At 39.3% G+C, this 27744-nt stretch overlaps 1 protein-coding gene across 5 annotated transcripts in view; it reads left to right on the top strand.

Annotated features, from left to right (window-relative positions):
• The window catches only part of cdk2 (cyclin-dependent kinase 2), a 93019-nt gene that overhangs the window by 19565 nt on the left and 45710 nt on the right, over positions 1-27744 (top strand). For 4 of the 5 annotated variants that reach the window (XR_007895084.1, XR_007895083.1, XR_007895082.1 and 1 more), the window contains exons 4-6: positions 3787-3957; positions 25921-26022; positions 26117-26320. Coding sequence is in view for 2 of the 5 variants with exons in the window: in XM_051676666.1 (XP_051532626.1) it covers positions 3787-3957; positions 25921-26022; positions 26117-26320 (477 nt within the window). In the remaining 3 variants the exon portion in view is untranslated. The remainder of the gene's footprint in view (positions 1-3786; positions 3958-25920; positions 26023-26116; positions 26321-27744) is intronic. The other variant, XM_051676667.1, reaches the window with a different exon arrangement.

Genomic DNA, 27744 nt, shown 5'->3' with positions numbered 1-27744 from the left:
TAAATATTACATTTTATAAATGCAACGACTGGAATTGTTCGGTTGAAGGGGTACCAAACTGTGAATCCTGAACAAAACATTTTGATGAATACGTTTACACGTTAGCTTCCACTCAGCTGACAAAGCAATGAAAGTAGCTACGTGATTAGCTAGTTAGCTGTAAGCTCATTGCCACGGAGAGTAAAAGATGGAATTTATTTACTTTCCAGCAGTGCGTCTCACCAATTAGGTAACAGCAAAGCATGAAATCAACGCTCACCACACACAAGCCACCACCGCACCATTGTCTGCTGAGCTGCAAAAAGATGCTCTGATGTTTACCTTTCAATCTGCTACATTACTGACTGCACTGACAAACTATAGCTGGCTAACAGCAAACAGATGTGATAAACATGAGTGACATGGTTGTCAGGGACAGGGTTAACGTTATATTAGTTATATAAAATGATGGGGTAATTTTTTATTAACTTTCCAGTATGTATTTCACAAACTAGTTAGCAATTTAAGGAGAAGAGATCGCTCAAATCCACACGGTTTAACTCCGCCCTGTCTGCAGAGCCACCATCAGCTCAGAGTCAGCTCTGTAAACAATGGAGTCGGAGTGTGCTCTGCTGGACAAAGTATGCTATGACACCAATTCTAAAGCATTGTTTTCTGCATTATATGTTCTGAAAAAAAGTTTTCATATCGGCGCATATCGGTAAAATATACAAGAAATATCGGTCGGGCTCTAATGTGAAAGCTGTCATGCAGACCGGGAAGCGCACCGCGGTACTGAACCTGAGACTACCTGTAGGAGGTGGTCCGAGTTCGGTTGCACTGGGATTGTGGCGTGGTTCACGTGAGTGAGAAAGCAACCTGTGCTCGGGTCTGCACTTGTTCAGGAAGTAAAATGCCTTGCGCAAGAGATTTTGCTGATTTAAGCATGATGACATCATCAGTTGCTCAAAAATAAACACACGTGCATCATGAGTGGCAGAGAAACGTTGCGGGACACAGAAAAGGTTTGGTGCCTTTTATATATGTGAGTGAGTGAGCGTGCAACCAGCTGTGTCCTCAAAAAAAGATCGTTTGTGAGCATCAGATATAGTCTCCTTCCCCTGGACATGTACAACTGCTGAATTACGGAATGCGAAGCACAGAGGCGCAAGTGTCATTCACTCAGGTGTGCATAATGACACTAATAACAAACACACAAATATAGTGACCCAATTGTGCTTTCCATCATGTGCACGTTTATGATGACACAAGTTGATGACGTACAAGCAGCAGGGTTGTACAGAATCATACATGAGTCTGAAACCAGACCAACGCTGCGGGGGGCGCCGGGAACAATCGGGCTTTAATTCGGATTGCAGCAAACGTGCCCAGTGTGAAAACAACCTTAAGAGTAGGGCAGAGAGTCAACATATGTGATAAATTAAATGTTAAATGTATAGTTCATAAAAAAAATCGAAATCGATATGGCTGAGTGCTAAGACCAGTTTGAAAACATGAGAAACATTTTAATGTTTAAACGATTTAAATCTAGAACAACAGTTTATTTTTTTATTTTAGCCATCTTTACCTAATTTAAGTGGATTCTCACATGCAAGCCCCTTCTCTCTCTCTCTCTCTCTCTCTCTCTCACTCCCTCCCTCCCTCCCTCCTGTGTGTGGTGCAAGAGCTCGCATTCCCAACCAGTCATCCAGGATTTTATTTAATGGATAATTCCAACTGCATTTTAACAGATAAAATACAGCAAGAAAAGAAAGAAATGGTTTGAAACTAATGCATGAGTTTATTTAATCTGCCATATATCTCTCCGCACATTTGTGTTTTAGGGAGAAAACAAAAAAGAGCACTATGATCAGACTCGCTCCAGAGATAATCACACCAGAAACACAGCAACTCCAAAAATCATTTGTTACGTGTAAAGACGAAGCTGGAAAAAGTGATGGGAGTTACTGTCTGTCACTTTACTTCAAGTAAAGTCATTTTTATTTGTAAAGCGCTTTTCACAACACGCATCATTTCAAAGCAGCTTTAAAGAAAATTAAACTAATATCTATAAAGTCTTTGTCATCATTGTGTATTTTGATTAAAATATGATTTGTAAATTGTGTATAAAAATAATTTATCGTTGTATTTAGAATGCCATTAACATTACTTCAGCCCAATAACTACACAGTATAAAGCAATCGAACAGATGTCGAACTCAGTCAGGCTCAACGCAACAAAACCAGAACAATCATTTAATACTAAAGTTGCACTGTCCTCTCCGTGAATGTACAGAACAATATGGTTAAAATAAGCATGAATAACATGTACATGTTAGCTGGGAGACGGTTAAATGTAAGCTTTACCCTATTAAAACAGTCCTGAATGTCATTTTTAATCAACTTATAATAATTAAATTGACTGGGTTCCAAAAAATATTGATTAAAAAGTGGGCTGAAACCCTGTCACAAATGGACAAAAAAAGATGCACAGTGGACCAGGTACAATGTAAATATTAAGAAGACAGGTTTTTTTTTTTCTTTTTCTTTTTTCTCTTTGTTTCACTGTTTTATTTATTTGTTTTTGCCTAAAGAGAGAAAAGGTCTTGTTTCTTATTTAAGAGGACTCATATGTGAACCCTTCAAGAGTATCCTTAGTCTCTGTATTAGCAGTAGAGCATGGGCAAATTTTGGTAAAAACAAATCACTAGTTTTTTATTTATCATATCACAGTTTAAATCGCAATCTCAATATTTGTCAAAATAATTGCAAAATGACTTTTTGTCAATCACGCAGGCCTAATATCACATATTTGTAAATTTATAGTGATGATTTTATATCTATAAATGTAAATATATTTAAATTTCAAAATTATACAAATTATTCCTATATCTTTCCATAACAGGGTGGACATGTTATGCTTGACAGCATCTGACTAACATCACAAAATGTTATTATTAATTAAAAATTAATAGTTATTTTTTAGATTATTCCGACATTGTTGCTGGATGATTGATGTCCACTTCCAAAGTGTGACATAATTTCTCACAGTATATCTTCATTTAAAGGTCACAGTATCATGACATAATGGTGTGGACAATTAAATAAAGGGTGGAAAAAAAATCTCCACAATCAGTGTTGGAATGACACATTTACCACAAAATAATACATACTACGGTATTAAAGGCATAGTTCAACCAAAAAGTATCTCATCATTTACTCACCCACATGCCATCACAGATGTGTATGACTTTCTTCTGCTGAACACAAAGATTTTTAGAAGAATATCTCAGCTCTGTTGGTCCTTGCAATGTGAATGCTGATCAGGCCTTTGAAGCTCCAAAAATCACAAAGGAAACATAGAAATAATCCATGTGATTCCAGTGGTTAAATCCATATCTTCAGAAGCGACATGATAGGTGTGGGTGAGAAACAGATCAAAATTTAAGTCGTTTTTCTTTTTACTCAATCTCCGCTTTCACTTTTACATCTGAAAATCACATGTGGGCCTGTTTATTTTTGCTTTTACATCTGAAAGTGAAAATGAAAATGGAGATTTGGAGTAAAAAAGGACTTGAATATTGTTCTGTTTCTCCCCCACAAACATCATGTTTGCTTCAAGATGTGGATTTAAGATTAAAAAAATATTATTCAACATTTATACCAATTAGAACAATGCATTTGATTTTCTTTTAAATGTCGCTAGACTGATATACTGACATGCTGTATGGAGATCTGTGTATTTGGAAGTTTATATTTTGTTTGTGTGTGTGTGTGTGTGTGTGCGCGCGCACGTGTGTGTGTTCAGAGTTACCTTTTCCAGCTGCTGCAGGGATTGGCATTCTGTCACTCTCATCGTGTTCTTCACAGAGATCTTAAACCACAGAATCTGCTGATCAACGCACAAGGCGAGATCAAACTAGCTGACTTTGGGCTGGCCAGAGCATTCGGTGTTCCTGTGCGCACCTATACACATGAGGTGAGAATAGGCATGTGACGGTATTTGGTTATATGGTATATCATGGTAATTAATGTGCACAATATTGTTATCATGGCTACTTCAAAGTACCGTAAATAATTCTAGATAAACTTTTAGCCAAAGTGTTTAGATTTTTCTTATCACAGTAGTTTTTATCCCATCAATGAATCAAGATTCACAACACTGCTTGTATGAGGCACAAATGACACATGCACACTCTGATGTAAACAAACCAGCGTGGTCTAGAAGCATTTGTGGAGGAGGAACACAGCCGGCCCTTTATCCACCTTCTAATAGGGTTAAGTCGGAAGTGTGGAAGTATTTTGTGTTCCATAAAAATGCAGAGGGATTGTTGGTGGAAGATGGTTTCCCTTTGTATAAACGTGGCAGAAAAGTGACAGTGAAACACGGGAACACTTTGCACATGTTCTGATTTGTGGGACAGTCATTCTGTGCAATTCAGTGTGTTGAAAGTTGTGTCAGCTCTGCTTGTTTTTTCCAAACTGTTTTTGAAAACTGGGAGACAACACTTTAAGAGACACCTAGCTAAGTGACAACTAAGATGACAAAAAGTTAGCTGTTGTTGCCATTTGCAGATAATGTGTTTTAATGTTCTTTAATGTTTGTTTGTCATGTTTTTTTTGTCACTCTTTCCCGATCAGTTTCACCAGGGATGACATTTTTTTCCGGTGCATTGATTATTCAGACGTTTTATTAGACATAGTTATTAGTTTTATTAGACTTAGTTGGAGGAGCAGTGGTGTTCTACAAGTGAGCCGGCACGCTTGTGAAGCTTTGTCAACGCGGCTTATTACTCCGCTGCCGAGTATTCATCAGGCGAATGTCCGCTCCCTCGCAAACAACTCACCCCTGAACTGCCAAAATACAAACAACACATCACATGCCCCACCAGAAACAAATATACTGGACTACTGCTACACCACTGCAAAGGATGCATATCTGTCCACTCTGTCTCTCGAGCAGCTTTGGCACTCTAATCACTGTCTGGTTCATCTTCTCCCGACCTACAAGCAGAAACTAAAATCAGCTAAGCCTGTAGTAAGGAGTGTAAAGAAATGGACTAATGAAGCAGAGCTGGAACTACAAGCCTGCTTTGACTGCACTGATTGGAGTGTTTTTGAAGCTGCAGCCACAGAACTGGATGAGCTCACAGATACTGTGACATCATATATTAGTTTCTGTGAGGATACGTGCATCCCTACTAGGACATTTTTATCATTCAATAACAATAAACCATGGTTTACTGGAAAGCTCAGACAGCTTCATCACACCAAAGGGGATGCTTACAGAAGTGGGGATAAAATATTGTACAACCAGGCCAGAAGCACACTGATTAAGAGAATCAGAGTGGCTAAAATAAGTTGCTCTGAAAAGCTGAAAAACAGTTTTCAGCTAACAATCCTGCATCTGTGTGGAAAGGCCTGAAAAGCATCACCAAGTGCCGCATGAACATCGCTATTAATCCACGGTTTCTGGTTAGGGTAGATCCGTATTGTTTTGGTCGGCATTACATCTATGCACTTCCTGATGAAACGCGTTATGTATCAGCGTGGACCTCAATGTCGTCATCAGAGGCGGACCGGAACATCTCCCAGTCCACGTGATCAAAACGGTCCTGAAGCATAGAATCTGATTGGTCTGACCAGCACTGGATCATTCTGAGGGCAGGTGCTTCCTGTTTCAGTTTCTGACTGTAAGCGGGCAAAAGGAGAATGGAAGAGTGGTCCAATTTGCCAAATGGTGGGCGGGGGAGGGATTTATAGCTATCCTGGAAGGGAGAGTAGCAGTGGTCCAAAACCCGGTCCACTTGTGTGTTGCAACTGATATGTTGGAAGTATTTCGGTGCGATTGACTTGAGGTTGGCTTTATTAAAGTCCCCGGTCACAATGAACGCGGCTTCAGGGTGTGCAGTTTCCTGCTCACTTATACTCCCATACAGTTCCTTGAGTGCACGGTCTGTGTCAGATGTACACAGCTGTGAAAATGACTGCTGTGAATTCCCTCGGTAGCCAGAATGGTCAACACAGAAGCATGAGAAATTCCAGATCAGGAGAGCAGAAAGACTTGATAGAATGTACGTTCCTCTGATCACACCAGGATTTGTTGATCATAAAACATACACCACCTCTGCTTTTACCTGAGATGTCTTTCACTCTGTCCGCTCAGTGCACTGAGAAAACCACGGGTTCGATTGCTGAGTCTGTAACCTCTGCAGACATCCAAGTTTCTGTAAGGCAGAAAATGCAGCAGTCTCTCGTTGGAAAGAGATCCGCGCTCTCAGCTCGCAGATCTTGTTGTCCAGAGACTGAACATGCCAGTAGAATGCTGGGTAGAGGGGGTTGATTTACACAACGTCTTAGTCTGACAAAAACGGCGGCTCTCCTTCCCCTTTTCCGGCTACACTTCCGCGGCTGGGCAGCCCAGACAAAGGGCTCCGCTGTCGTGTTTGAAAACAGCGGGTCGGCATTGAGGAAGTTAAAGTCCGGTTTTCGGTGTACTGTTGAAGAACCAATGTCCAGAAGTGTTTGTCTATCATAGACAATAAGGCAGATGACATCCAAGATGAAAAACACAAGGATTGTAGACAAAACAAAAACAAAAAAAAACTGCAACATTGGATCAGCAGCCATACTCGGCGCCATCTTGCATCTGGAAGGAATATTCCTGGTTCAATGCAAGTTTAACTTAATTGACAGCATTTGTGGCATTATATTGATTACCACAAAAATAAATTTAGACTTGCCTTCTCTTTAACAAAAAGTAAAAATCTGGGTTATAGTGAGGCACTTAATATGGAAGTGAATGGGAGCCAATTTTTGAACGTTACAATACACACTTTTTCAAAAGTATAGCCACAAGACAGAAAGGATATGCATATAAACATGATTTTAGTGTTAGAAAAATGCTTACTAAACTTTTCTGAGTAAAGTTATAGCTGATTTTACAACTTTACCATGACAATGTAATGTCAGCAAACCCTAAAATGACAACTTAGCTCAGTATTTGAATTTTAACAGAAGAACTAATGCAAGTGCTTCTATTTTGTGCACCAGTCCCTCCTGCAGCAAAGCACCCCCACAATATGATGCTGCCTCCCCCATGCTTCATGGTTGGGATGGTGTTCTTCGGCTTACAAGCCTCACCCTTTTTCTTCCAAACATAACAATGGTCATTATGGCCAAACAGTTCCATTTTTGTTTCATTAGACCAGAGGACATTTCTCCAAAAGGTATGATCTTTGTGTCCCCATGTGCACTTGCAAACTGTAGTCTGGCTTTTTTTTTAATGGTGGTTTTGGAGCATTGAATTCTTCCTTGATGAGCAGCCTTTCAGGTTATGTCGATATAGGACTCGTTTTACTGTGGATATAGATACTTGTCTACCTGTATCCTCCAGCATCTTCACAAGGTCCTTTGCTGTTGTTCTGGGATTGATTTGCACTTTTCGCACCAAACTGAGTGGTGATAGCTTTTATAAAATTATAAGCTTCACATTTCTGCCTTTTAAACCCTCCAAAAATTGGCCACATTCACTTTCATTGTCTCCAATCACTTCCATTGTAAGTGTCTCACTGCAATCTTCCAAACCAAGTTTCGTCCCAATCCCTCAAAGCGTTGCGGAGATACAGCCTCAAGTTAAATTTTGCGTGTTCTTTGTCGAATTCATTGAAACAACATTGGAAAACGGTATGGTTTATCAAAATTCTGTGAATAACTTTGTCGTGAGTGCCTCTAGATGATGCAGGCCAATTTTCGTTCAAATCGGACAAACGGCCTAGGACGAGTTCCAAAAAGTATGTTTTTCAGAAAATTCAAAATGGCGAAAAAATTTTCATGACGGAAAAGGTGCAATCGAACCGACTTGAGCCAAGGAGTCATAACTGGTAGTTTTTTAGAAGGTTGCTGGTTCGATCCCCACTGCCACCACCATTGTGTCCTTGAGCAAGGCACTTAAATCCAGGTTGCTCTGGGGGAATTGTCCCTGTAATAAGTGCACTGTAAGTCGCTTTGGATAAAAGCGTCTGCCAAATGCATAAATGTAAATATAAACTATGTTCATCTCTAGGAGGCAGAATGCATCTCCTTGAGTGGTATGATGGCTGCGTGGTCCCATGGTGTTTAAACTTGCTTACTGTTGTTTGTACAGTTGAATGTAGCATTTGGAAATTGCTTCCAAGGATGAACCAGACTTGCGGAGGTCCACCATTTTTATTTTATTTATTTATTTATTTTTATTTTTTTAATTTTCTTTTGATTTTCCCATGATGTCAAGCAAAGAGGCACCGAGTTTGAAGGTATGCCTTAAAATACATCCACAGGTACACCTCCAATTTAGTACACCTATCGGAAGTTAATTGTCTAAAGGCTTGACATAATTTTCTGGAATTTTCCAAGCTGCTTAAAGGCACAGTTAACTTGGTGTATGTACATTTCTGACCTACTTGAAGTGTTGGAAAAATTACTTGTGTCATACACAAAGTAGATGTCCTAAACGACTTGCCAAAACTATAGTTTGCTAATATTAAATCTGTGGGGTGGTTAAAAAAATGAGTTTTAATGACTTCAACTTAAGTGCATGTACATTTCTGACTTCAGCTGTATATATTAAGAATAAATCCTAATAATTCAAGATGCACTGTCGAAGTATGTGACAGTTACAATTTGTTAAATCAGCAGTGAAACATGAATTATTGTGTCAGATGTGAAGGGGGAGGAGAATTTATGCGTGCGTCAGGTTCTTAGACGCAAAAGATTTCCACATAGAATCCACCTGTGCATCTTCACTCAAGCCTCCTCATAAAGCTTCCTCTGTCCTTGCTTCAATTGTTTTTCAAATAAACATGCGCTAGATCGGGGTTTTTCCTGGCTCAAAATGAGGCAGAGGTGGTACCATCCTGATCATGTGCACACATACACTTGTACCATGCCTTCCACTGGCTGAAGCAAACACAAGCAACATATTTTAGGTGTTCTAAAGAAAATAGATGAAGAAAATGATCAATTATCAACTTATAGCATATTTAATTAAAAAAGCTAACCTGTTTAACATTTAATTAAATACAACATAACAGCTAATGTGTTCATTTATAGTTAACAAACAGCAACAAACAGAGAGTCTTGATTAATCCCCTTAAACTGATAATAAGATCATCTCTGGTATGTGGGTGGGTATGGTGGGAAGGGACGATGTGTAGAGACCAATCAGCCACTGTTTTACAGCTTAGATTGACAGGTCTTGATTTACCATGCACACAACTGAAACAGTGCTGGATCTTATTACTTGTTACTTATTCTATGTAATTATTTTTCTGGTTTATTTTGGCATTTATAAATAAATAGTTCTTAGGTTCAGTAAAACCCTCGGATCACTTGTTTAGAGTTTGATTTGGACTTTTGATAAAGGCTACCTTGGTTCCAAATGCCATAACTTGCTTTGAGATAACAATGCAACATTTTGCCCAGATACAGCTGACATGATTGTAGTCATCATGTCAAGCATGAATAATTAACAAAATGAATAAATAAACTGCATCACTTTTTCAGCAGTGTTGTAACATAAGAGCCTCCAAACATGAGCAAAATCAATTCTGTCAAATAATACCATGCAATTGATCCTACTTTGTTTTTGTCGAGTTATAAGCCCTTACTTTTATGTATGCCACTTAGACGCAAACTTGCGTAATCTCTGATGCTACGACAAGCCATATCTGCAAAGATGAAAGCTTACACTAATGGGATGTAACATTAATTTAGGGAAACTTTTTAAGAATCTGAATGTACTTGAATGCAAAAGAAACAATATTCACTTTAATACCTGAATATTCACCAGTTAATAAAGAGACAATGATTTTTAGCATTCACTATTTCTACATATACTGTCTCTGCTATCAGTAACTGCAGTGCGATCACTGATAAATGATACTATAAATATGAACTAAAACCGCGTAGGTGGTGGCAAGTCTTAGTGAGTTATTGAATCATTCATTAAACCGATTCGTTCAAACCGTGTGATTCATTCATTCATGAATGAAGCAAGTGACAGTCTTTATGAATGGGTCATTGAAGGATTGACACACCCGATTCATTCAAAAACGAACACCACTGTTCTACTTTATTTGTAACTATTTGTGCTTATCATATTAATGACTAAAGTCTGATTACACTAATCAGCACAAATTGTGCATCAATAATATGTGAGCGAGATGTACATGTTTGCATTTTTGAGAAAATCAAGATTATGCATGGTTAGTAATTTTTAAGTCACTGAAATAAGGAAACACATAATAGGTTTTGTAGACTCCAGTTTTTGCTCACAAAATTAACTTTTGTGAGACACTTTTTGTGTTAGGCCGTATCGGATCACACTCTTCTTCTAAGATAAATTCACAGCGTATCTTCTTCCAAAAACGATAATGAGCTCAAACGGGAAAGAGTTTACCTCTCGTTGGTTTCATATGGATTACACAATCAGAGAATATTTGTTTTCGATTTAAATTGGTTCATTTAAAAGTAGACAGTTCAAGCTTTCTATAGACCAGGGGTCGGGAACCTATGGCTCGTGAGCCACAAGTGGCTCTTTGTTAAATATCAAGTGGCTCGCTGGGTGTCTCACCATTCACCAACACATGATAATTTAAAACTTTCTAGAGATAATTTTCCAACAGAAAGTATGGGTGCGATTGCAAAGCTTGAAGTCAATGACACTGTTTTGTTTTCCTTCCGAATTTGTCGTACAGCCTACTCCTGGTGAACAAGGTTTGAAATGAACACCCGCCAAATGCAGATGTTGCATGCAGTGTATTTTGCTGATGTACCAGCCACTGTGGAAAGCAACCTGTAAGACTTCTTGGAGTGATATATTACAAGAAATTAGACACAAAGACGTGCGTTTGACAAAACGTGATTATATTTTGAAGAACAGACAAAAGAAAAGCCGCCAATGCACGACTGATCTGATGTGTGCGCAGTGAAAGCGTTCACGAGTGCAATGAAAGCGTTTCTCCAAGATACGCACATGCATAGAGTTCTGGGCATCGTTTCCCAATAGCTATTGATCTTAGCTGTTAAGAGCATTTTTCTTCGAGTGATTTTATGAATATTTGTTATTTTTTTATGTGCACCCAGGGGGCGATATAGCACCCGCAAAATGCGACGAGGCTCAATCCAGTTCACAAGCTCCGTCCAAATGTATTTCATGCGTGAGTAATTTTGCTCATCAACCCGCAACAGGTGGGTGATCTGTAAGATGTCTCAGAGTGACACATGACAACAAATGCTGTTAGTCAAAAAGACGTGCTTGAAGAAACACATTTTATTATATTTTTAAGAACAGACAAAAAAAGGCCGTCAATGCTTGTGTCTGATTAGCTGTTTTTTTTTTTTTTTTTTTTTTCCCCAGAGGTGTGCAATGGGAACTTGTCTCTTGGAGCAATCGTATGTAAAGAGTTATCACTCCTTTTTCACTCAACTGAAAACTGTTTGGAAGAATAATGTAATCTATGAGAATGCTGTAACTGATTTCCATCATCTCGTGAGGTACTACGAGTTTCGCTTTATTTCCACGGAGCAGTTCATTCTTACACATTGTGAACTGAAACAAAGACGAAAGTGATTAAATCATAAAGTAATACAAGACACATTCACCTTGAACCTAAAATTGAGTTCTATTTTCTTTTCTTTAGGCAGCATAAACTGTTTTACCAAAATGCAGTACAAACACATTCGATAAGAACACACATTTGGGAGCATTATTTGGGAACACAAGGGAATTTATTAGGTGTATTTATTATGATGATGATTATAATTATCTTTACATTTATAATTGTCTTTATTTCTTAATTTGTAGGCTATAAGTAATTTTTCACCTGTTGTGATACTTTCGTGATGGCAAATTGGGCCGTTGGAGAAATGTTTGGATTTGGGGAGGTGGTTGTAAGATTTTTTTTAATCACTTTATTTCAATTGCTTTTTTCGTTTAATTTAAAATGCAATTTTAATTTAGAAATGAAGTTTTTCGTGTTTCAATAAATTTAATTTTTAAAGCAAAATCAATACAGCAAAAATATTCACCGACCTTGGGGGTTGATCATATAATCGGATTTCACAATATTTTAAATGAGATAATCATTAAAATATTTTTTACATATTGCCCAGCCCAAAAGGGAAGTTAAATTTTTCATGAATAATTGTAAAAAAGTAATTTTATGGAGACCCGCACAAATGCGTGTACTTAATTCCATACTGCAACATGTTACCTATTAATTTTTGCATATTTTTTTGTTTGAGTAGTCTATGGGCAATTTAACATTTTATTTTATTGAAAACTTTGTTTTTGAAAATAGTAAATTATTTGTTTGTGGTATGGCTCTTTCGAAAAAATGCATCAACCAAAAATTAAAAAATGGGCTCCTTAGTGAAAAAAGGTTCCCGACCCCTGCTATAGTCATATTTCTCATGTCTGCGAGGCAAGTATACGCTGAGTTTCAGTTCATTTTCGTGACACGCTCTAGACAGACGTTCACGGAGACCGAGATGGCAGAAAGCGCATCCTGTATGATTTCTTTATTTTACAAAACCACAACGTTTTGCTGTTATTGTGAGTGTACACAAATAAAAGTAAACCCTTTATAGTTTCGAATGATGTCTTACTCTTATCTGTATGACCAAAAATGGAGTATTTCTTTCTGCTGTTATCGGGGAAAAAGTCAGGTGATCACGCCGGTGCCTCCGGTGACCACAGAGGATTGACTTATGTTATCAATATAAAAAATTTTTTTTTAAAAAAAACAGGAGCAATTCAAATATTGAATTTTGGTGGCATTTCCGACCCTGCAGGACGCTATTTTGAGCCAACGGCTGAATAGCTTGCTTGTTAACCTGTTGGTTAACAGCTTAATGGAGGGCTATTGCCTAAGTTCTGCTGGCTCTGTGGAGATTTTTTTTTTTTTTTTATAGTGGTTTAATTTCACAGCAGTGGCAAACAATGTTGAACTTAAGGGCAAACACTATCCTTACCTGGCTGTCAAATGAAGGCTGGTCAGTTAGACTTCGATGTTGCGTGGAGGCTGTGACAAAGAATGTCAAGGAGGGGCAGGGACTCATGTGGTCTCGCAGAATTACAACTTAAATGCAGATGTCGGGCACACATTTGAGAATTGATCCCAAGGCCAAATTTAAATAAAAACTAAAATATAAATGAGAAAATAAGAAATGACTTGCAAAAAGGGCACTTATCTAGTGAAAGAGGGCGGTTCTCTTGAGCACCACTTGGGGTCTATCTGTGCACATGACTGCCTGCCTGAGTTTCGTCGACAGTCGGAGGCGGCACGAAATTTGACGGAGGCGGCGGCCTCATAATTCTCTATGCAGGAAAAACCCTGTAGATGAATGAGTTTTTTTCTCTCTGCGTTTTGCTGTGTTTTTAGACACCATAAAAGAACTTCAGCTGTTAAAAACGCGCCTCAAGACACCTGCGTTCTGCCTGATTCATTGTGCTGCATCTTGCTTTTTTTAGCACTAGAACACGTTTGGTCTGAACCAGGGTAAGAAATTAACAAGGTCTCAGGGTAAAAATGCCATTGAAAGTGACATGACCTCGAAATTGAAATGGGGGGGGGGGGATTCTGCTCAGAAAAGCTTTGTGACTGTTGCTGCTCTAAACTGTGTATCTTGCTTTCTAGTTCGGAAAAGCGTTTATTCCTGAGAGCCTTAAGCTTCATGGAATAAGAAAAACAGTATCCCTGCAGAAAACATTTGTTAACCTCCCATAAAACCTGAGGGTTGCGGCAAGACCAGGAATTAATCTCTAGGAATAGGCAGAGTTCTCTAAGTTGGTCTAAAAATATTGTTGGGGCTTCGTTCAGGAGCGGGTTTGGTTATTAGCAATAATTAATAATGATCAAAGATAATTAATTATTAAAATCAATAGAACATTGATTAGAATCAACATTAGCTTATAATTAAAATCAACAATCATCAAAGATAACTATCAATTATCAAAATCAATAGAATATTAATACGAATTAATATTGCCGGGGCACCACCCTGGAATCAAGGACTAATAACCAGACAGAATAGCAGTCTCAATATAGGATTGTTCTCTTAGGAAAGTCGAAGTCCGGAGAAAATCGACATTCAAATGGGGAACAGTGAAGGCTTGAATCGGAGCACTGACATCCCCTGCCAGCCCTTGGCACAAGTGCATGCAGAACAATGCCAGAACACTTCTCTATAAAGTATAATAAAGTTTATTGATGCAGTAATATCAATTTATAATCAATACAATGCAGTCGATAAACTTTCGACTTCCAACTACAAACTAAACAGTAACATGATTAGATATTGTAACAGATAAGCCTATAATACATGAGAGGAGGGTAGAGGTGTGTGTGAGTGTGCGTGAATGGGTGTAAGGAGAGGAGTGCACAAAATGACGGGTGTGGCTCTCGTGGAAAGTGCTTCATGCAAGGTTTCCAGCTAGAGAATGTGGCCTGCGAATGTGGGCGGAGAGACTGGTTTATGGCGTCTGCCCATTTAACACGTGTCTCAGCTGGTATGATAACTTAGGAATAAAGATGGCCTCTATCGCCAAGTTATCTGTTTGCCAAATGTGTGTGCGGGTATGTTTGTGAGGGGTCGTGTGTGTGTGCGGTTAGTATGAGAGAGAGAGAGAGAACAGGGTGACCGCACCGAAGCCGGTTTAGCGATCGTGGGAGAGACGACAACCGTTAGTTTAATCACTCAGAGACGCAGTGAATGACTCGTAATCCCTCAGCCAGCAGTTGGTGCTTTAATGGATAAACTTAGTGCGCCGGTCTCACCCGCGATGGCAGAAATGAACAAACAGCCCAACGTGGTTGGACGACAACACAGCATCATTTGTTGTAACAGTAAGTTACAGTAATACCTTGAGTATTATTAGCAGTAATGAGCGGACTCGGTGGCCCGTAAACTGTACAAGCAACAACCTTGATACACAAGAATAGCACACTATAATAATCTGTCTCTGCCCAGACGTAAACCTCTTACTTGAGTCAAGTGAGACGTGGGTAGAATGTGTTCGTCCGTCGTTTGACTCCTAGTTCCTCAAATCTCGGGTAATGACAGGAGGCCGTTTCCTCACTCAGTCGGCGGGCAGTACGGCGGCTGATTCTCAGCAGGTTAGTGGAGAAATCAGCGAAGTCGACTCTGTTGATGAAGGAAGAGAAATCTTCTTTCTTCACTTCTTCAGGCAAAAGGGTGAGACACTGATTGCTCAGCGGTCTCCTTCGGATCCGTTAGCATGCTCGGTGGAACACGGAGAGTCTTGGCTCGTCCAGCGATATGGAGATTGTATGGCCAAAGTTCAGGTACGTATGTTACTTCCTTGGGCAGCGAGGCTACACCTGGGAGCAGCAGGGCTGCAACTAGATACGGCGAATACTGTCGCTGGAAGCAAGCTTAAGATGAGTCTCTGGAGTTTTATACTCTCAATGACATCATGGTTGAGGGACGCGTTCTGTTGTGCGTTTGATCCAGTAGGAGTTGAGAGTTCGATCCTTCTAAATTTCACACCTAAGTGAGCCAGGCTTGATGGGATCTGCAGTCTGTTTGGACTCCCTTTGTTTGATTTTGGTGCCATTTTGGTGTTATCAGGCTTTGAGTGGTCCTACAGGCCTCGGTCAGGCTTTTTGACTGTGTGTAGGCCTGCCTTTGTCTCCTATCTGAGCATGAGGCCCAGCAATATGGTAGCATACAATAAGTAGGTGTTAAAGCGCAATTTGCTGTCTTTAGGAATACAAGGACCCACGGTAATACTACAGACAACTGGTGCGTGATCCGATATATGGATGGGCAGTATATCACTTGTACTTAAGCAACAAAGAAGTGACTAAAACCAAATCAATCCAAGAAAATGATTTGACGCCTTGAGTAGAATGTGTACTCCTTAACTGTGGTGCGTAGGGTGCCACGGATCTGCCAGATTAAGTTCCGTAATACAACCTTTAAGCGCAAAGGAGGATTGTCATGGAATGGTAGTGGAGTCCGCAGATGATCGGTCTAGTGTGAGAGTGACGCAGGCATTACGGCACGCAAGTCTGCCCCCAGAATCATATGATGGTCATTAAATGTTACCAATTCCCCACAACTATCATCCAAAAAGTGATGGTTGTAATCATTCGTTGCATAAATTGATGCAAGCAGGAGTTAAATGTGATTTAACCCGACTACCGCGTATATGAAGTGACCGGCAGCGTCTTAAAAGACAATCCCAGTGATCGCTTTTGTAAAATTAACACACCTTTGGATTTAGAGCATATGAGAATGCAAGTAATTTATAATATTTATTGTGGAAGCAGTGGTCGTCCCGTTTCAGGTGCGTTTCTTGAAGGAAAGCGATAGAGACCGCTTTACGATGCAAAAATTCAAAACAGCGGGTCCGCTTCACTGGAGAGTTCAACCCGTGCACATTCTAACTCTAAGTTAAGATTGGTCATATTGAATATAGACGGGTGTACAACAGCTTGGTCCATTCAACAACGATAAACAAAATTCGAGCTGGAGAAGCATTGAAGGCATGATTTGAAAAATTAGGAACTGCCATGAACATGATACAAACAAAAAAAGGCAAAAGATGAAACAAACTATAAACAGAGACTGTACAAGCTGCAAACGTTGTCAACCTTCTGGCTTGTGTACAAGAACAGTTTGTTAGAGCCGTGACTGGCATGTAGTGTGTGCTCCACCCCACTCACCAAATGTGGTAATCGTAGGTTGTAGCGAGTAAACCTCAATAATAAATGCATCAGTCTTCCGGCTTACCGTTACAGTGTCGTGAAAGTACAATACGCCCAAATGAAGTATCATAACAAAAATAACAAAAAAAAATAAAGCATGAGGCATGTAGGACATCCCACCTCCACAATGCTGTCTGTCCTTTAAGGATAGCAACAAAGTTTTTCAGTCCGTACTACTCCCTATGTCGTCGATCCTCAGAAGTCCGGTTGGTGAATCAGACGGGATCCATTCCAGCGCATGTTACGTTGGGGCTCTGGTTCCATGGTTTGCAGGAATCGGTCAGCTTCTCCAGGCGGAAAAGATTTTGACTCCCGGCATGAATAACCTTCAGCGTCGCAGGAAAGAGAAGAAATGTACAAAAGCCAAGTGCATCCATCCTCTTTCTGACCTCCGTGAATGCCTTCCTCCTTTTGGTCGTATCAGTGTTGTAGTCCGGGAAGAAATGCAGCATGTCACTCCTGTGGATGATGGGGAAAACGGCCCTCGCACCCTCGGATGGCCTGTCTGTCTGTATAGTCCAACAATTTGAATATTATGGTGCATAGACGGTTAGAGGAATTGTCCAAATAAAGATTGTTAGCTTGTTCGATTTTTAATTTCCCTGTCCACGAGAGAGAGTATCCATTTAGGCAGAGTGGCCTTTAGAAAGGCCATGCAGTTATCCGCCGCCTCCCCTTCTTTTAGGCTGACTAACAGGACGTTAAATCTCCTATCTTCTATGTCAGCTAACTTTGAGGAAATGTCAGTTTTCAACTTCATCACCCTTATCTGTTCCTTGTCGTCCCACACAGCGGCCTGGATGGAATTGTGCCTGGGCTTGAGCGTATTTTCAAGCTCTCGTTTCTTGTTGGAAATTTGCGGCATTAATACTTAATCTTTTGCCGCCTTAGCAGCGGTGACTACTTCGTTCAGCTCAATCCACCGTTCCACAGCAGCTAAAATGGTGTGGATATTTAAATCTCTTTTTAATAGGAGAGTTTCCACTGTCGCCGGCGTGAGCAGCAGTAGCCCAGGTCACCATTACGTGGACTGGTGCAGTTAGATCTCCACGGACCTGAAACTTGATGAGTGGTTTGCGGAGCCATTCTCTAGCATTGCACCGCCATCAACGCATCACGTGATCTCCTGATCAACCTATAATTTTGTCCAAGGTCCTATTAAGGTCTACAAGGACAGTTGCATATCTCGAAAAACATGGCCACTATCGACCAATCAACTTTCAGCAACTTTTAGACAAGGTTAACAAAGGTCGATCGGAATGAAAAGTGCTGGGCATATTTGATACTTGGCTCTTGAGGTCGGTGCAAAATTTGAAGAAAAAAGGCCACCGGGAGGCGCTATCCTATGTGTGAAAATCACTGAATATTATGCAGTGTTTCACAGACACACATTAGACATGTCATATGAATGATCTCCACATTCTGAACAACTTTGCCTCTAGGACCATTGGTGTCAATCAGATCGTTTGTTAAATATTTGAGATTTAAAAAACCTAATTTTGCAACCTACTAGTCTTAGATTTCTTACGTGACAACAACAAAACCTGTACAGTTAGGTCTTTGGACAGCCTAGATCAATAATTATAATAAAAAAAAGTTGAATTTATTCGGCATGCTATAACAGGGTAATTTAAACATATGGGTGTGGCCTAGATTGCGCAAAAGCAATAGCTCCTACAGGAAAAGTCCTATTTTGATCAAATTTAGGATGCATATGCAAGATATCATTTTGAAGAAACATGGAAAATTTGGTGGAGATTGGACAAAAGATGGCGCTATAACATATGCATGTTTGTGCTATCGCATTTTATATGTGTGTGAATGGTTTTATGTTCTGCAATGTTTCACACAGACACTTTATTCATATCAAATCTCTATGGTTGTTTACCTGAGAGTGCTAAAAATGATATTGCTTTATCCCTATATTAGGTGCTTATGGGCTATCAGAATAGTCTTAATATCTTGTAGAATAATGCACTTAAAGGCCCTGTGCTTCTTGAACAACGTTAATTGCTGCTTGCAGTTATATTTGTTTTTAAATGTTCTATATAATTAAATGTGACTGAGGAACCATTATTTTTAACAATATGATACAGACCAGGGCTGGCCCGTGGCAAAGGCGACAAAGGCAGTTGCCTAGGATGCAAAATGACAGGGGTCGCCACACGAGCCCACAATATAATTTAAATGTGACTGACAGAATAAAATTTATTTTTTTCTTCCCAATTTGGAATGCCCAATTCCCAATGCGCTCTTTAAGTCCTCGTGGTGGTGTAGTGACTCTGCGTCTGCGACCGTCAATCCACGCATCTTCTCACATGGCTTGAGCGCATTACCACGGAGACATAGCACGTGTGGAGGCTTCACGCTATTCTCCGCGGCATCCACGTACAACTCGCCACGTGCCCCACCGAGAGCGAGAGCCACATTATAGCAACCATGAGATTAACCCAACGTGACTTTACCCACACTAGCAACCGTTGGTTGCTTAGGAAGCCTGACAGAATAATTCTTAAAATATTGTAGCACATGCAGTGTTGGGCCTCATGTATTCAGATAGAAGACAAAGGCAGGCCTAACACAGTCGTAAAACCTAACTCAGGCCCCCACATACAAAGTCGTAAATCTTGCTGATAAAAACTGCGCCAAAATCAAACAAAGGGAGTCCAAAACAGACTACAAATCCCATGAAGCCTTGCTCACTAAAGGTTCGAACTCTCAACTCCTATTGGATGAGGCACACAACAGAACATCCATCAAACCATGTCATCATCAGGAGTAGAAATACCTCTGAAATGCTTCCGGGATTTGCTTCCAGCAACTTTGCTTGCAATGTGTAGACGCAGCTCATCGCTGCTCTCAGGTGCAGTCTCGTGGCACAAGGAAGTAACGTCTGACTTGAAACTGTGGCCATACAATCTCCCATCTCGCTGGACGAGTTGAGATTACTCTGTGTTCAACCGAACACCCTAACGGATCCGAAGGAGACCGCCGAGCAATCCGCATCTTCATCCGTTTGCCTGCAGAAGTGAAGAGATTAAAGATTTCTCTTCCATCTTCAATCAAGTCGACATTTCCGAGTTCTCCACCAGCCCGCCGAGAAGCAGCAGCTGTGCCCGCCGACAGAGCGAGGAAACGGCCTCCCGTCATCACCCGAGCCTCGAGGAACCGAGTCTGAGTTAAAGGACGGATGAACACACATTCTGCATCCTCATGCGAAGAGGTTTACGTCTGGGCAGAGATAGAATGTTATAGTGTGTTGTTCTTGTGTTTCAAGGTTTTTGCTTGTTCAGTTTACGGACCGCCATGTCCGCTCATTATTAATGCTCAGGGTATTAATTATCACGATTTTGTTTTGCTGTATTGTGGTCCAACTAAATTGGACTGTTGTGCATTTTCGCCATCGCGGGTGAGACTGGCAAACTTGAGTTTATCCATTAAAGAGTCAAAGAATGCAGGACTTTACGAGCCGTCCACCGCGTCTCTGAGCGATAAACTAACAGCTGCTTTCTCTCCCACAATCGCGAAATCGGCTTTAGGGCCGTCACCTTATTCTCTCTCTCGTACTAACCACGCACGCGTGCGCGCAAACATTCTGGCACACATTTGTGGCTCGTAGATAGCTTTGTGCTAAAGCTCAGCTTTGTCCCTAAGCTATCGTACAAGCGAATACACGCGGTAACTGGTAGACGCCATTGACTGGTTTCTCTCCACCCACATTCACGGCCATATTCCCTGGCCGGAAGTCTTGTGTGACATACTCTCCACGAGAGTCACGTCCACCATTTTGTGCACGTCCCTCCTTACACACACTCGCTCTCACGCACATATCACTGTTTAGTTTGTAGTTGTAAGTCGGAAGTTTATTGACTGCATTGTATTAATTATTAATTGATATTACTGCATAAATAAACTTTGTTATACTTCAAAGAGAAGTGTTTTGCATACACATGTGTCATGCTGACGGGATGTCAGTGCTCGGATTCAAGCCTTCATTCATTGTTTTTTTTTTTCCCCGAAAATCGATATTCTTCAGATGTCGATTTTCCTAAGAAAACGATCTAATATTGAGACTGTTATACTGTCTGGTTATTAGTCCCTGATTCCAGGGTGGTGCCCCGTCAGTGTTAATCCTTATTAATACTCTATTGATTTTTGATAATTGATAATTATCTTTGATTGTTGAATTTTTTAATTTTAATGTTTAATCGATGTTAACAATTAACAATTATCTTTGATAATTGTTGATTTTAAAGGATTAGAAAAGCTAACATTGTTTCTCATCAATGTTCTATTGATTTAATAATTGTCTTTAATTATTAATTATTGCTAATAACCAAACCTGCTCCTAAACGTAGCGCACTACATTTACTGGAGCCCCATATGAGGTTTTAATGAGTTAGATTCAATTAATTTAAATATTAATTAATAACTAAATAAATAATTATTAATTATTTCTGATAGTAACACTGATCTAAACAACCAGTAAAGTCCTACACAGTTAAAGGCCCTATGCTGCTTGAACCCTGTTAATTGCGGCTTGAAGCTATATTTGTTTTTAAATGTGCTATATAAATAAATGTGACTGACTATGTTGTCGGTCTGTGGGATAGTGTAGGACCTCCACAACTCCTAGGTGGGTTGACATGGGGAAGGAAAGGACTTTATGGGGAGTGAACAGTTTCAAACAAAGAACTGAAAAGGAATGTTGGAAAAGGTGTCTGCCTTGATGTCTAAATGGCAATGGCTATTCCCACATATGTCATACAGAGGGAGAGTTCTGGTTGCTAATATCCTGGCTGTTTCTGTTTTATGGCACAGAATTATCGTAATTGAACCACCTGATGAACTTGTATGTAAAGTGCAGAGTGGCGAGCACTGGATCCGAGCGGCAGCACTCTTGGTGGAAAGGCTAGTGGATGTTAAGAGTCGCATCTGTGCTTTTTAGATTACAAGCAATACAGAGACTTCTCTACCATAAAGACTTGTTATGGACTCATACTGCATGTGCAATCTTGCAAAGGGCAAGTGATCTTGGCCTTGATAAACGTATTTTTTTAATAAAATCTGGAGGAGGCCATCTCAATTTACGCCCTTGTATCGATCAATGCTGCTGGCATGGACAACTGCATTAAGGGTGTACAGAGACATGGACAGTTCAGTTAAGTGGGCTTCTGAGTGACCATTATTTTTAACAATATGATACAGACCAGGGCTGGCCCGTGGCATAGTCAACGCAGGCAGTTGCCTAGGGCACAAAATGACAGGGGGTGCCACTCCAGAGGACTTAATTTTTTTTTTGTCAGAAGTGCGCCCTCTCGTGACGACTATGCGCCCCTCTAACCCTGTGTTGAGCAAAATGTGCCTCTGTCATCCTTGCATTACTGATAACTCTTTCTCTTTTTCAGACCTGAAAAAAGTGTCCGGCCGGGTTTTCAAATTGGCTAAAAATGTCTGGAATTTGGCTTTGTCTGCATTTTGAGGTGCTCTTTGCAGTTAGGACTATTATATATTTTTTTACTGCACATCAGTTTTCAAGTGTTTACACGTTATGTGATTATTCTGGCTGAGAGCGGCCGCGGCAGAGCGCAATACAGTAATCAAATTATTATTTTTTTTATTACATTTTTATTATTTTTAAGCATTCACTCGCTTGCCCGTCTGCTCCGTTATGTCTGTGCACACGAAAAGATATGCTCTGCATCTAGAAAAATGTATAATGTAAGTACATTTTTAAAAATACATTCCCCAACTCTGCGAATTATTAAATGGAACACCAGTTTAATCACACTCGCGCTTGCCACGTATTGTCATTTTCAACTGAAAATGTTGACTATATCAAGAAAAAATCGAATATACTACGTATCAGGAAAATTTTAAATAATAATATGAATTATAAAAAATAGACCATTTTACTCCATCAGATAAAAGTAGGGCAACCTCTGTATTGGACCTGTAAAGCTGGCACTTTTGTGTCAATAGAAAAATAAAGTACTACTCGTACTAAGTTTGTAACAAGCACAGAATGCCAATAGAGCATTTGTCATCAAAATGTGATCTTCAGGGAAGCACCTGGGCACCGCAGCAGGGCTGAAAAGTGTGAAGTGTAGAATAAAAATGATTTTTAAGGCACCTAATCTTTTCTGTTTTTATTTTATGGCCATTATTAAACGTATTAATGTTCCTACCAGTCTTAAAACGTCTGGGCCCTGATACAGACTTCTCTCATCAGTGGGTGTGAGGGCATGTTTGAAGAGAAATGGAATTGTAAAGTTAGTTCATCTCATGGATAATGATTAATGGAAATCGGTGGATGCACTGAAGGAGGTGACGGGCTTAAAGAGAGAGTTCACCCAAAAATGACAATTCTAATCATTTACCTACCCTTATGCCATCCCAGATGTGCATAACTTTCTTCTGCAGAACACAAAGATTTTTAGAAGAATATCTCACCTCTGTTGGTTCTCACAGTGCAAGTGAATGGTGACCAGAACTCAGAAGGTCATAAAAGTATGACTCCTGTGGTTAAATTGACTAGCCCCAACCAGTAGGTGGCTGAACATGTAAGTCATTTCCACACCAGAATGTTAAAATAAAAGTATAGATTTATAGTAAAAAAGGACTTAAATATTTATCTATTTCTCACCCACACATTTGGTATCACTTTTACGATTATATGGATTTAACCACTGGAGTCTTATGGAGTCTTGTATTGAAAGACACTTGTATTTAAAGTGCTCTAATACCCTCAACTTATTATAAGGATTAATTAACAAAGGAAATAAACGTGGGATGCTGTGTACCTGGCTGTTGGTGAAGGAGGCGAGTTAACATTCTTGGAAGTGTGCCGTTTTTGGAGGAAAGCACTCAACACTTAAATGTTTTGGCTGATGTTTGAACAAGGATATATTGCCATTCAATGGCTGTGCATAATCACTTATTTCTAACTATAGTATTAAACTACTGTATACTTCCAGCACAGATGCAAAAATACAAATAAAATAAAATTTCATTGAACCTTGTATTAAACTGCCAAAAATTTTAAATGCAGTATAAATGTATAAATCAAATTAAAGGAATAGTTCACCCAAAAATTAAAGTTCTCTAATAATTTACTCACCCTCATGCCATCCCAGATTTGTTTTTTTTTTTTATTTGTTTTTTTCTTCTGCAGACCACAAATTATGATTTTTAAAAGAATATTTCAGCTCTGTAGGTCCTCACAATGCAAGTGAATGGGTGCCAAAATTGGGATGCTCCAAAAAGCACAAGGCATCACAAAAGTAATCCATACGACTCCAGTGTTTTAATCCATATCTTCAAAAGTGTTATGATAGGTGTGGTTGAGAAACAGATAAATATTTAAGTCCTTTTTTGTTAGAAATTCTTCTCCTTGCCCAGAGGGGGGCAATATGCATGAAGAATGTAAATCTCAAACATGAAGAAGAATGTGAAAGTGGAGATTGACTAAGCAGCGAGGAGAATTTATAGTAACAATTTACTTAAATATTGATTGGTTTTTCACCCACACTTATAACTTCAAAAGACATTAACCACTTGAGTCTTATGGATTACTTTTATGCTGACTTGTGTGATTTTTGGAGCTTCAAAAATTTGGCACCCATTTACTTGCATTGTATGGACAAAAAGAGCTGTGAAATTCTTGTAAAAATCATAATTTGTGGTCTGCAGATGAAAGTCAGACACATCTGAGATGGCATGAGGCAGTGGTGGACTGAAATAAAAACCGGCCCAAAAGTTGAGAGGGGTAGGGGGTGGGGTTTAGTAGTTGTCCAAAAGTTGAGCGGCGGGTATGTACATGGATTTCCCTGTACACTTCTGCATATCGCGCCGCTGTTTTGTGGCCGGCCCACCAGGAAAAGTCCTGGTTCTCCTTATGGCCAGATGAGGGTGAGTAAATGAGAGAATTTTCATTTTTGGGTGAACTAGTCCTTCAAGTAATGAAACCAAGTCATCCTTTCCTGTTTCAAATTTATTTACCAATTTTCATAAAATATATACATATACAGAATACAAAATTGACCAGTAATTACAGTAACAGAGCAGGCGACAGCAACAAGGAACTGTGCAATAAAAAATGCGTTTAATACTAATTATAACAAATGTGCAAAGTAGCTTAAGCACTACATCGGATATTATAGCGCAGATTTAGAGACTTTAAGATGATGATGAGCAGCCAGAAGAGCTATTACAGGTTAACAAAGTAAAAACATTAGCTACATTTCTCAAAAAATTGATTAAAAACAGTCTAAAAAAATAAATAAATTCTCACGAAAGGGATATTTTTCTGAACATTTCACAGCCATGGTTCTATTGTATTATAGGGATAAAATGATATTCAAAATATTTAATTTTGAAATTTGAACAATGTGATATGTAATAGATGTAGAGTTGGTTTGGCTTCTGATAATGCAGAGTGATGTTTTCACTTGTGATAATTAAGAGCCGACCCAAACAGACACAGAATATGATGACAGAGAATTCATTATTTATCACCAGTGTAGTCTGGGAATAGCAGCAGCTCAAATATTTCAGTGAATATGCTGGATTCAGTAGTGTTATGCCTTCCTCAAAGTTGTCATGATGTACTTGTCCTATAATACAAATCTTAATTAGAGCTGTGTAGAGTCGCCAACAAAGCATAAAGGTAGACCAAATGTAAGTTGGCTTTGTCAAGAGAATGTAATTATATAGAATGTATAATCTAGTTATGTTGGTTAATCTAGTCCATGTACAGTACTGTGCAAAAGTTGGATGTTTTTAAAAATAGTGTAGTTTTATCCATTAACTGCAGAAAAAGTGTAGTAAACATAAAAAAAACCTAAATCAATATTTTATTTTTTTTGCCAAAGGAACATTTGAAAATCTAAAATGTATGTTTCATACTGACACACTAAAGCAGAAGATAACAAATATCCGTCTTAAGTCTAATGTTTTTGTGAAACCTCTAATGTGCCTAAGACTTTTGCACAGTACTGTATATCTTCTCCATGTACAGTTTTACTATACAGCAAGTATAGTGATATTTCATGAAGGTTGGAATACAAGAAAAATGTGGTCTGCTGAATTGCACTGTAACAAACAGCCTTAATTCTGTTGTTTATTTTTTATTGTACATATTTTTTAGAATTTATTTTTTTCAACAGGTTGTAACGTTGTGGTACAGAGCTCCAGAGATTCTGCTGGGATGTAAATATTATTCCACAGCTGTTGACATCTGGAGTTTGGGCTGCATCTTTGCTGAAATGGTGAGTTGTCTTGAATGCATCCCTCTCGTTTGTGGTTTGTGATGTTTGGTTTTCTTTCTGGCTTGTACCTGGCTTTTTCTTGCTTTCGTACCAGATTACTCGAAGGGCATTGTTTCCTGGAGACTCGGAAATAGACCAGCTCTTCCGAATATTCCGAACACTGGGGACTCCGGATGAGTCTGTTTGGCCAGGTGTTACCTCAATGCCAGACTACAAACCCTCCTTCCCTAAATGGGCTCGGCAAGACCTGTCCAAAGTGGTGCTGCCCCTGGATGAGGATGGCAGAGACCTTCTTGGGGTAAGAAGGCAAACGAGTTTATGTTGTCTGTATATGATAAAAAAAAAAAAAAATTAAGAAGTTACCTGTTAGTACTATAATTAGCCATTTATAAAGTTGAAACACAGGGTTGTTTTTAAGAAAACGTTTTCTTCTAACAATCTACTAGGTCTCAAAGCAGCCTTGGTTTCTTTGTGCAGCCTAGCAAATATTTTCTCTCATTCTCTTATCTGTTTACAGTGTAACATAAACCAGAAAATAATAAATACCCAAACAATTTTATTAGCCCTTAGTGTTTTTGAGATGCCTGAAGACAATTCTAAGTTTGGTAAATCAGCTGAAAACTTAGAATGTTTGAGGCTGAGATGTCTCAGACCTATGTTAGTAGGTTTTAGTCCAGTTAAAGACCAGACTGCATTATAATCATAGAACTGCAATATTGGCAGAGATGTAGACCATTTTATGCATGTAAACAGTAACAAAGGAATTAGAACGCTGCTGACCCTGAAGCACTTCAGGTATCATTGCCAGTTCTTAAGTTGACATTTTCTCAAAGAACATAAAACTTAACCTGAAGTGACTTATCCAGATGTTTTGTTGATACTGAGTTTCTACACAAGAGAGGCGATAAAATGGTATCATAGTTTAGATGCTCACAGTCATTTCCTCAGCGGAGAGCTCTGGAATATTATAACGCTTCTGTTAAAGTCAATGTAAGGATTTAATGAAGCTGTCTGCGTGACATGCGGACAAGGTAAGGATTTCTCTTTTTTTTATTTTTTATGATAAAAATACTTTTCTGTATAAAAGCATCAGCTAAATGTAAAAGTAAATTACTTGCGGAGCTTCATTCATTATAATGGGAGCGATAGTCACTTTTAGAGCTCTACCTGTCAACCTTACAATTATCTGGCATACATTTTGTTCACCTACCAGAGATAAGATGTGTGCTACAGTTATTACTGCACATATCAAGCTGTCCAGGGTGTCCGAGGGTCATTCAAAGTATTAAATCAATTTGGTTGAAATTAAGGCCGTTAAAAAGTAGTAAAGTCTTATTACATTTCCTTATTACATTTTTATTGTTGTTTGCACATTTCCCTCCTTGGGTCGTAAAGGTTGAATGAAAACTTCCACGCCTCACGGATAGCAGAGATTGCCACTTGGTGTGTGTGCGTTAAGTGTACAAATGCAATGATCCCGTGAGTGCTGCTCCGGGGCTCGAGTTGTTCCCATTCATTTTCTCCACTGTCATTTCAACATTAACAGACTGGGCGATAACATGAGAAAAGACACATTTTAGTTAGTTGTACTGTATCTTACATCATACCCTGTGATGTTCATGTTTTTTTCATGCTATAAGTTGGAGAGAGAGAGAGAGAGAGAGCATTGTGCTCTGCTCTGTTTGAATGGTCAGCTACTGCAATCTGTCTCGCACGCCCTTA

Source organism: Myxocyprinus asiaticus, chromosome 37 (assembly GCF_019703515.2).
Source record: "Myxocyprinus asiaticus isolate MX2 ecotype Aquarium Trade chromosome 37, UBuf_Myxa_2, whole genome shotgun sequence".
NCBI lineage: Eukaryota > Metazoa > Chordata > Actinopteri > Cypriniformes > Catostomidae > Myxocyprinus > Myxocyprinus asiaticus.
The sequence above is the reverse complement of the archived record's forward strand: the minus strand, read 5'-3'. Positions and strand labels throughout refer to the sequence as shown.